General features: G+C 34.1%; 1 protein-coding gene across 1 annotated transcript; it reads left to right on the top strand.

Moving 5' to 3' along the window:
- The first annotated feature begins 1,140 nt into the window (after nt 1–1,140).
- Nucleotides 1,141–11,622, top strand: LOC139526408 (coiled-coil domain-containing protein 63-like). The gene is made up of 10 exons (XM_071321553.1): nt 1,141–1,158; nt 1,545–1,714; nt 3,524–3,713; nt 4,469–4,588; nt 5,104–5,285; nt 6,128–6,315; nt 7,201–7,490; nt 8,761–9,012; nt 10,183–10,298; nt 11,410–11,622. Exons 1-10 carry the CDS (start codon nt 1,141–1,143, stop codon nt 11,567–11,569), a joined length of 1,686 nt encoding a protein of 561 aa, XP_071177654.1. The 3' UTR covers nt 11,570–11,622.
- The last annotated feature ends 452 nt before the right edge of the window (nt 11,623–12,074 follow it).

Raw genomic sequence — 12,074 nt, 5'->3', positions numbered from 1 at the left:
AAATCAGCCAAAATCTTCGGCATCGATCAGAGACCTTATGACGATTCGGAAGTTCAATTTCAGATTTCATTCACAGAGTCTGAAACGTCATAGTCCCATGCAGTCATAAACGTCACTATAGTCCACGACTCCTTGTCAACGTCAAACAGAGGAAGACATTTATATAGAAAGCAAGTCCAGTCAGTGAGAGTGTCTCAATAAGAGGTAAGCTTTACAGGGAATCTATAATTTGTTGTTAGACAAAAAGCTCTTACTAGTGCGAAATCAAAGTTGGCTTTAAGTTGGCTTATCTTAAAAAGGGATGTGTTAATATACCAAAAGGAAGGAGAAACAAATCCTTATTCGAAGAAGAAAACATACAGTTCAACAACAGCAAAACAAAAAATGTCGTAAAACAAACTTTATATTTTGTAATGCACTATTGTGATATGATACTAAACCCCTATCGGGAGGAATTGTGCTTGATTTTCATTTGATAAAGACATGATCTTTCAATCAGCTTAATGGAGGTCTCGAGCTGGCATGTCGACAACTACTAGTTGTCCTTTTTTATTTATGTATCATTGTCATTTTGCTTAGTTTCCTATGTTACTTTTTCTGAAATCGGACTCGTTTTTTTTTAAAACTGTTTACTGTGCGTATTGCAGTGTGTTCGTTTTTTTTCTACATTGGCTAAAGGTTTAAGCAGGGGGGAGAGATCTTACCAAACATGTTTAACCCGTCGCATTTTTGCGCCTGTCTCGAGTCGGAGGCTTCTGGCCTCTGTTAGTCTAGATCTTGTTTGTTTATTTGATTTTAGTTCATTTATATTTTTCGGAGTTTTGTGTGACGTTCATTTTCACTTAACTAGTACACATTTTGTTTCGGGGAAAGCAAAAACCCGACTCCGTGTGCGGGATTTTCTCGTCGGTTAAAAGACCCATTGGTGGCCTTTGGCTGTTGATCTTTGGTAAGGTTGTTGTCTCTTTGGCACATTTCACATTTCAATTCTCAATTTCATAGACTATTCGTTAATAATTGTACCTGTTACATTAAAACTAAAATGCTCTGATCAAATCTGAATTTTATTCCCGGATTTGATAATGTTTTGAAGGTTTTGCACGGCCAGTCATATTATACTATACATAATAAGTTTTGATAATGGTTGAAGGTCGTATGGTGACCTATAAGTCAGGAGCCTGTAATTCAGTTTTCTTGTTTGTTGTATCTCATTTTTTGTTTTTGTTTGTTATTGTTTTACATGAATCAGACCGTTTGACTTTTCGTTAATTTATTTTACATTTGTCAATTCTGGACCTTTAATAATTTTCTGTGCGGTATGAGTTTCGCTCATTGTTGAAGGCAGTGACCTATTTTTACTTGCTTCTACATCGTTTTGGTCTCTGCTGGAGAGCTGTCTTATTGGCAATCATACCACCTCTTTTTTTAAGTTTAACATAGTTGTTTTCATCACATCTATGATCTCTTATTGATAGTTGTCTTTATATTTCAATCATGCAACATCTTGTTTTATATCAATGTAAAAATAGATATTCTATTTTCAGCATTATAAATATCCACCACAATGGGACGTGGAACAGGAAAGTGGCGATGAACTGTCGGATGAGGTATCTCAGGCTTCGGAGTTATCAAAGTTACAAAGACAACTACGTGTTATGGAAAATGATAGAAGATCCTATGCCGAGGAGGCCCAAAATTATCTCAGAAAGCAACAGTAAGTCTACAAAAATATTATACCTCAATTACAAATTAAGCTGTGAATTCACAATTATCTAAAGGAGATTTGAAACAAAATGAATACGTATAACAAAATCGTTTTGAATGTTAGTTTTAAATTTAAACCAGCTTGACTTAGATGTAAAACATTTCAAATAGATATTATAATTATTCTATATAATCTCCTCCGTTTTTTAGTTGGATACAATCACTTTTTTTAATATTTTTATTTTGTAATACCGCAAAAACATGAAAAAAGCATTGAGTTAATTCTGTTTTTTAACTGAAAAAATTACTAAATAAACTTACTGAAGATCTGTCAAAGGAATGTATAATTATGCATGCAATATTAGAAATATTATATAGAAACGACTTAATTATATCAAGAAAATCAATAATTCACCAAATATGCATAAATTCCAGAGTCCACTTTTTGCTTTAAATTATGTTCGCCAATAAGATGAATAATCATTATCTGATTTCAGGCAATAAGCTTAATGCCTCGAAAATTTCAGGCAATAACTTAATGCCTAGTCGTTAGCTTATTGCCTAGGATTTAAGCTTAATGCCTAATTTCACTTATTGCCGCTAACATATACATTTTGTTTATATAGATTAGACCGTTGGTTTTCCCGTTTGAATGGTTTTACACTAGTAATTTTGGGGCCCTTTATAGCTTGTTGTTCGGTGTGAGCTAAGGCTCCGTGTTGAAGGCCGTACTTTAACCTATAATGGTTTACTTTTTAAATTGTTATTTGTATGGAGAGTTGTCTCATTGGCACTCACACCACATCTTCCTATATCTATATACGATCTTTTTCAAATAGGTTCAATGTACCTAAAATCTATAAAGTAAAATCGTAGACAAACGGGAGACAACCAAGTTAGAATCAAAACGCCAAAGTCAAAGACAGACCGACAAAATCAGGCGCGGATACAGAGGGGGGGGGGTTCCGGGGGTTGGAACCCCCGCTTTTTTTTGGACGAACAATGCATTTGAATGGGGACATGTAATTGGAACCCCCCCCCCCCCCCCCCCCCCCCCTTTGTCCTGGGTTAGGAACCCCTCTTTTTTAAAATGGCTGTATCCACCCCTGAAAATCATTACACAAACAAAAAAACGACGACAAAGAACACAACTGTCTACATAACAAATCACAAAAACTTTCATACTGAGCAACACGAACCCTGCAAAAGAAAAGAAAAGAAAATGAACTCTGCTCCACATTCCACACCCGTCTGGTTTCTGATATAAAATACATTGATAAGTAATATCAAGTGAAAAGATATCATACAACAGCGATTGGTTATTGTCGCTCATCTAACTAAACATTAAGGATTTATAAATTAACGAAAGGAAGAAACAAACAAAAATGGATATATCGGCATGTAGTGGCTATTGAGTTGACATATTTTATGTTGAGAAGAGTTGGTCAAGCAATTAGATAATAAACTTTAAAAAGTAGATAATTGTGCCGTCCGTCTTTCAAAATCTGTATGGAGCCTCGATGGCCGAGTTGTCTAAGTAGATAACACTGTCTACACAGAGGTTGTGATTTCTAATCCAGCCAGCACGTGGCAAATGCGTTCGACTGTTATCCTAATTGTCTAGGATTGACAGTTTTCCTGCCGATTTTTATACAGGCTCTCTAGCGTTCTCCATTAACAAAAACTTACCGCCACGAATTAGCCAATAGTTCAGAAGGAGGTACAGTATTAAACAACAAAAATCAATCAATTAATCAATCAATCAAAATCTGTTACCAAAATGTTACTTTCAAGAAAACAATTTTATATTTTATACAAGGTCTGAAATAGCAAACTTATCCAAAGAGAATCTCGATATGAGAACAGTATTGAAGTTAGCTCAGAGTGACAAGAACGAGAACAAAGACCTGGATGATACAGAGAAACTGTTTAATCTAATAGAAAGTCTGGATTACTATAACAACAGCATCAAGTTAGAGAAAATGAGAGTTAATGAATTAGATAATGAGGTAATGTATTCATGTGGGTAGGGTCGTGCAAATTTAAATTTTCTTATATGTTTATGCCCCACCTACAATAGTAGAGGGGCCTTATGTTTTCTGGTCTGGGCATTCCTTCGTCCGTTCGTTCTTCCGTTGTTCCTCTTCAAGTTAAAGTTTTTGTCAAGGTAGTTTTTTTTATGAAGTTGAAGTCCAATCAACCTAAACCTTAGTACACAAGTTCCTCATGATATGATCTATCTAATCTTAATTTTCACTCAAATTTCACGGTCCATGAAACAAAAAAAAATGATAGTGTGAGCGGGGCATCTGTGTACTATGGACACATTCTTGTTTTCTAGTATTTACTTGTTCATTTCTAAAAAGTTTATGCTGCTATATCTTAGTACTGTTCCTTTTCAATGAAATTCCATAGCTGAAGCGAGACGACCTGTTAAAAAGTTCGAGTTCGGAACTTTTATTAGAAGAAAATATAGGTCCTATTTATAAACAGTATCATGAGTATAGCAGTGCGACTTTGAGATGATGTTAAAAAATTTCAATGAAAGTAACGTGCATTTCTTCCTATTTTTTTTTTATATATACTGGGTAGCTTTTGCGGGAAATCTCTCCAACCTTTCCTTATTGGAACAGTTTGTGATTGGTTTTCAAAGGTCCCAGCTTATTATAGAGATTAAGGCTGAAATGGTAAGTGTAAAGCCCAGTTTGACATTGCGACTAGGCTCATAACTGTACCACAGTAATTACATTTTCTTTCGTTGTAGATTCTTAAGGCAGAGAGAAAAATTGCCAACCAGAGAAAGCAAAACGGAAGTAACACGGAGATCATAACAGAAAAAAATATCCTGAAGAAAATCCATGTTATGGAAAACCGTCTAAATAAGGTATATATTTTATCTGTTTAACTACTAAGTATAAGTTAAACTTTAAAATCAATATTCTTATGAAAAAAAACACTTTCAAGATTTGTGACATGAATTTAAATAATAACTGCTACTACGCACCCTCGTCCGTTGCGGCATTGGTCGTTGTTATTACAGTTTTACTTCTTTTAAAATAAGCAATTCTGTGTAACTTTTGAATTTAATTCTCTCTTTTTGTATTGTACTCGTTTAATGAACTCGATTCAAAATTCTGAGAGTTACGTATAAACTACGGACAATTTTAATATGCTGACGGACATATGTAGTCATAGAACAAAAATGAGTTCCCACTAAAAATTTCCTATCATTTAAACTAAAATTGATATTTAAAAAAAAGATTACCAAGTAACTTTATGAGCGATTTTTTGTAAAATAGATACCATAAGATGTTGAAATGTCTGAAGTTTTTATTGTTCATTTGGAAATACGTTCGTTTTGATTATCTGATAGCTTAAACACAAATGCAAATTTTGTAGGCTACAGTTAAGTTCAACAACCAGTTAGCTGTTAACGGACATCTTCGTAAAGAGATAGACCATCTAAGACAGGAGAGGAGTGTATTTGATAACTTGTATAAAAAGATCAGCAAGGAGCTGAATGAAACTACTAAGAAAATGAATGACGTCATCTCTAAAGCTTCTGTGGCTTATGAAGAAAGGTAAATGTAAATTGCATTACATCATTTGGATGTTTTACGTTAAATCTAGGGGGGGGGGGGCTATTATACTAACTTTTAGTATAACAGGCCCATGTTAACTAAATTTCAAGTAATTGCATAGTATTGATAAAGGGTGTTTTCGTGATTGTCTTGTTTTATGTTTAAGATTTGTATAATAACGCCCACTGTCCTTGGATGCCATTATTAATATCGGCTTCGCCTCATACCCTTATTAATAACCGCGGACAAATAACAACAATTGTAAAGAGATAACGGAAACTTTATTACATATGTTTTTTTGCAAAAATGTAAAATGTCTCACTTGAGTTAGTCACTGGTAATATTTTTCTGTACCCTTAAATCGAAAATATCCCAGCACATTAAAATTCACATTGTTTGCAAAAATGTCTCACTTGAGTTTGTCACTGGCAATATTTTTATGTACCCTTAAATCGAAAGTATTCCAGCACATTGAAATTCACGTTTTTTTTGCAAAAATGTCTCACTTGAGTTAGTCACTGGTAATATTTTGGTGTACCCTTAAATCGAAAATATTCCATCACATTAAAATTCCCGAATGCAAGTAGCGAATGAGATCATTATCGGTGTTATTCGGCCCCGAGTTAAAAATTATTCTGTATTTCAATTCTTGGATAATATACGCTATTCTTTTTTTAACATGACCATGACCGGCAGATGAGTGACATAATGGGATGTATTTCTCGGGTATACTTATTTCTTGGAGATCATGTCATTTCATTGTAACTGATATATTTATTTTGATATCCACCAAATAGTCTGTATAAGAAGAAACCTCTTTAGTTTTTATAAAATTTATGCAGAGATGAAGCACAAACAAAAATGATAGCCCTGAAAGAAAGAAGTGAAAAGGACATTGCTCAGCATGAGTCGGAAATGAAAGATCTGCAGCGGGTTATTCACCATGACAACAAACTAAAAGAGTTTTTCAATGCGAAGTCAAATGACCGTGCATTGTATAAAGAGGAAGAAGAGGCAAAGAAAAGCAAAAGTAAGAAATGTTGTAGATGTTGTGATTTACCCCTAAAGTTTGTCACCTAGCTACTAACTTACAATCACAAAAAATAAGGGAGATGGGAATACTATAAGAGGCTAGTAATGCCCTTCAACGTCAGGCGCCAAACAGTAATTTTCGGCTACCGGTAGCGTCAAATTTGCAAAATTTTAACGTGATTCATCAAAATGCCCTTATTGTGATTCGTCAGAGGTCTCATATATAATTATCGTTACCGACATTTTTGGAAAAAAATTGACGTGATTCGTCAAAATCAGTCAATGTTTTTATCGTCTAAAAGAAAGTGTACAATCTATCGTCATTATGACCCTCCTATGATAGCTCTGGTTCATGCATTGTTTGTTGGCTTTGCTTGTACTTTTATTCGTTTTAAAGTAGTCAGTCGATTGGTGTGTTTTGTTAAGTCTGGGTTCCTGGCACAATAATATTCTGCAGACTTCAGATTTGAGAATATTTGAAGTTAAGCTTGCGAAAAAGAAAATACAACTACAAGATTTCATGTTAGCGTTTTGTTGTACTGTCTAATATATTGACCCATTTAGTATGTATAACTTGGATGCAACAGGTAATTTTAATGGAAGTGTCTTATTTGTTTCACAAACTGCTCATGGCATATCATTTAGAGATTTAATGATTATAACAATATAAACTCAAAGGCGTATAAGAGGGGCTAGGGGGCCGGGCATGACCCTCCCCTCCTTTTTTGTGGAAAGATTTTGATTTATTATATAGGAAATCACTGAAGTAAAACTGGAGCAGGTCCCCTCTCATGATAAGATCATGATCCGCCACTGGTACTACCAGTTAAATTTTTTGATAAAAGAAAAGCTTTCTTTCTAACATTATTTTATGTACATCTAGATTCAAAGGACAAGGATACTGACGCCGAAAACGTACAAATACAAACGTTCGAGGAAGCGATTGATAAAATAAAAGAAGCCACAGGGGAAACAGACATCGAAACAATCGTCGATAATTTCATCAAAAAAGAAGATGAAAATTTTGCTCTGTACAACTATGTCAATGAACTAAACGACGAAGTTGAACACCTTCAGCGGGAAATAGATGAAATGAATAGAGAAATCAAACGAATTGAAGCGGATGGTATAAAACAAGAAGACGAGAGAATTAAAGTTTTACAAGAATTGGAGGTAATAATATTTATTTTATAATCTATATTCAGACAATATACGTATAGTGTCTTGAAATATGAAATTTATTTGTATGAGTCTTAGAAACGGGAAAATGCGAGGTTTTACCGAGCATTTTCCCGTTTCGTGCCGAATACAAATAAATTTCATATTTCAAGACACTATACGTATATTGTTTTTATACTGAAGTCGATAAAAAAATGAAGAAAAAAATATGTAACAAATATTGTTAAAAAATAAAGTGTTTGGAATTTCCCTCTTGGGGTACCATTTTGGGATATTTCCCTATGAGCTTAGTCCAGGCGGTAAGACATTGACATTTTAAGGAATTAGAAAGGGAAAATGAACTTATTAATAACATTTGATAAACATGGTATATAAATTACCAGTTTGAAGACATAACAAGTTTAAATTTATAAAAGTTTGACCATTGTTACTATACGTTGTCATGGTTGTGACGTGACGTTGTTGATGAAATATTGTAGTTCCGGTAAGTACGCGGGGCTAATAGGTTAGTTGGGGTCATTGGCGTATAAAGCTAACGTTTATACGTATAGCTTTATCTGTAGTAAAATAGCTGATTGCAGGATAAAATGAAATATCGGTTGTATTTTTCCTCTTCAATTCCGATTTCGTAAACAAAAAGCATGTGTAATACTAAGATGATAAAAAAAGGTGCAATATTGAATGTACTTGCAATATCGAGATGTAAGTGTGACATGATTGCCTCCCTTGAATAGTACACACTTCGTTATTTCGAATAGACAGAAAAAATATTACAGTCATTTCTTATAATTTAATTCTAAATTCCATTTTAAACCGTAGAAAACCACGAAAAAAATGTTGATGACGTCACGGTCACATGACTAAATGATGTCTATGGGCTGATAACAAAATAACGTCAGCCAATCAGAAGACGCGTTACATCCAAAATTAAATTATTTAATGATGATTATCAACAGCTACTGTAGTATGTGTACTCTTTAGTTTATCCCTAGTGATATCCACTGGATAAAAAAGTAAATAAAAAAAAAATACAAATATTGTTAACAAAATTAAAATCAGAAATAGTCAGTTTTATACCCGTCTTCAAAAGTTAAGAATTACGTATTTCAGACAGTTTTATGTCTGTAATCATATGTGAACTTTACTCTTTTATTCATGGAATAAGGACTAACGAAGTTACCTTGTTCGAAGTTTTGTCCCTAAAGTAACTGAAATGTTAAATGCGAGATGATTAATATTAAAAGAAATGTGTTTGTTTCATCAGATACGGGGAGATAAAATAACAAAGGAAACGGAGCAAGGCAACAAAAAGCTTGTGGAAATAAATAAAACGCTTGACCAGTTAAAAAGTGGTGTTCTGCATCTGTTTGGAGCCATTGATTGTGACCCATCATCCATTAAAGATATGCTGGGCAGTGAAAAGGGCGTCACCAATAAAAATATCATGAAGTACATGGGAATAATTGAGGGAAAAACTATGGATTACTTACAGAAACATGAATACAATGAAATGAAGGTACGTATGTATTCAATCGCGTTAGAGTTTCCATACAGATTGTGGGTATTTTCATTGGCTAATCAAGAAAATATTGATGCGTCATTGGTTGGATGCGTTTCATTTTTGAACAGTTTGCATTTGATTTTAAATAGCAAATTACAGACAGTGCGAGAAAGTTAACCTGCACATGGGCGATCGTTGATTATAATAAAGCTCTAGAATCATATCTGGTTGAAGACAGACATGTGAAACGTACATTACTAGTATGTTAATTATAGAATGTCAGAATCTGACTGATGAAAACTGTGAATGATTGCTATTCTTTTTACATGAAATAGGGAATTTCCAAATGAAGAATCGGTATATTTAGTAAGTTAAAGAAAGGTCGTCGGATAAGATATTAGTCCATAAATTAACAAATATACAAATGGTTCAATATTGGAGCATAACTATTTCCCTTTTATCCTCTAATATATATCACTAGCCAATTGAACAGAAATTGCAACAGCCTTTTGATTTATAAGTTTCTATTATTTGAAAAAAGTAAAGAATTACCAAGCAATTTACGACGTTTACGTCTGAATTATTTCATATGATGACAGAATGTAACTTACGACAAAACAGCCCGCCTCCGGGTGCGGGATTTTCTCGCTGTGTTGAATATGTTGAAAACCCATTGGTGGCCATCGGCAGTTGTCTGTTCTTTGGTAGGGTCTGTTGCTTCTTTAACACATTCCCCATTTTCATTCTAAAAGAGGGGCGAAAGATACCAGAGGGACAGTCAAACTCATAAATCGAAAATAAACTGACAACGCCATGGCTAAAAATGAAAAAAAAAGACAAACAAACAAACGATAACTACACATGCCACAACATAGAAAACTAAAGAATAAACAACACGAACCCCACAAAAACTAGGGGTGATCTCAGGTGCTCCGGAGGGGTAAGCAGATCCTGCTCCACATGTGGCACCCGTCGTGTTGCATCTAAATGTTATTAAGCTGAATATCTTATTGTTTCTTTTTTTCGAAGTCTCTCTGATGACCGTCACCGGGTGATGACTTGTTAACTTGGGAAGTTCAGTCTTTTCAAACTTAAACAAATGCATATGGATATTTATATTTTCCGTGGAATGTACAGAGAATTACATGCCTTTCAGTAGTTTGAACAAGTCCTATCATATTTCAGAAAAATCCACCTCCTCCTGAAAAGAAAGACAAGAAAGGAGAGCCCTCGACTCCTAGTACACAGATGACAAAGGTGACTGAACCGCCACCGATTTCCATTAATCCACCATCAGCCGCGTGAGTACATTTCCATTCCTTTGATTACTATCAGTCCTATCTACCAATTGATCGGTAAATATCCATAATTATTTTTCAAAAGTACCATGCTTATAATATCATGTTTAGCATTTCGATGTCTATCGGCGTCTATTCAAAACTAGTCTGACGGTATATATAAAGTAATTTTTTTTGAACTTCTGATAATCCTGAAATCATATTCGAACTTTATGATAATCTGTATTTCAAGAGAAGTTCTTTTTTATTTTGTTTGTGTATGGTCAACTGAATAGTCAACCATCTTCCAGATCTTCAGTAAAGTTTATCGGTGTAAGATTAACACATCATTCCTTAAATCTTTGATTAGTCATTGATCCTAAAATCTGTTCTCAGCTACATATGTTTACCCCCTCCCTTTATTTGTTTTGCATATACAAGCAACAAACTAGAGAGACAGACTTTTGAAGATATTAGATTATGAAATCTGATTTCATATATAAAAAAAAAACGAAAACATATTCCACTCTTGAACGTTTGTCATGTTTGTATTTGGATTTCAAATTCTTTGGCTTTAAGCATCACTAAAGCGACATAACTATCGAAATGTGCAACTGGTACCGTTTATGTTAGCACCAAGAACTTATTGTGTCATGTGGAATTCTTTTAACCTTTAGCAAACATTTAAAGACTCAAAACATAGCAATCGGTGCTCATATTTATTATTTATATCATACATTAACGCATAATAAATGTATCCACAGTTCAATATTTGTCAGATCGTCAGCCTCAGGTGTATGTTGATTCTACAGTTAACCATATGAGTCCGGTTTTATATTCTTCAATCGTAAATCTGGTATTATGCCTAAGTGGTATTTGTGTTTGCCTCTAATCGCATGTTTATTGGTTAAAGAAATATTCATCCCGGACAGAGAACATGTAAAACATGATAGTAAATGACGATTAAATTTAAAAATTATTTTGGATATGGGTAGAAATAAGTTTGACGGAATTTTCAGTCTATTCTAACTGAAGGTCTGAAGACGAGCATGCAGACACTCTTGTTTGAAACACATGTTAAAGGTTTAAGCATGATCAGTTTTTCAAAAAAGAACATTATTTGTTTCTTTAATAGTGATGACGAAGAATTGGAGATACCAGAAGAACAAACCGAGCTGAGGCCGCTAACACACGAAGAACTGAAATTAATAGCTCAACGAAATATTGGTAAACGGGTTAACACATTGGCTGTCCCGTCACCAACAAAAGCCGCCAAATCACCAAGAGCTACATAAAGAGGACACATCTGGATAACACAAATGGGTTAATAAATTGGTTCTAACATGTTTCTGATCTTTATAGTTATTGTCAAAAAAATCACAAAGTAGTCTTTTTCTAGGACCAGTGTGCTTGCTAACGATGTAAGAACATTATAAATTTCCATTATAATCTGTTGACTTAAAGTTTACATATATGCATCTTTACTCTATAAAACATTCTGCAAGCCTGTGCAAACTTACTCTGTCGTGTCAGTTAACAGTCTGGAAAAAAAACCACGCATATACTTAAGAAATAATTCCTTCATGTCATGCTCTATGCTCATTTTAACATGGGTAGGCATTATATTTGTCGATATTTTACACTGAGCGTTAGCGAGGTGTAAAATGTGGTCAAATATAATGCCTATTCATGTTAAAATGAGCATAGAGCATGACATGAAGGAATTATTTCGATTCTAATAGGACAAATACAGTATTTTTATAGGTCGAAGCGTACGAAATTACCGTAAAAATGTTTGGC

The sequence above is a fragment of the Mytilus edulis genome, chromosome 6 (genome assembly GCF_963676685.1).
Source record: "Mytilus edulis chromosome 6, xbMytEdul2.2, whole genome shotgun sequence".
Lineage (NCBI taxonomy): Eukaryota > Metazoa > Mollusca > Bivalvia > Mytilida > Mytilidae > Mytilus > Mytilus edulis.
The sequence above is the reverse complement of the archived record's forward strand: the minus strand, read 5'-3'. Positions and strand labels throughout refer to the sequence as shown.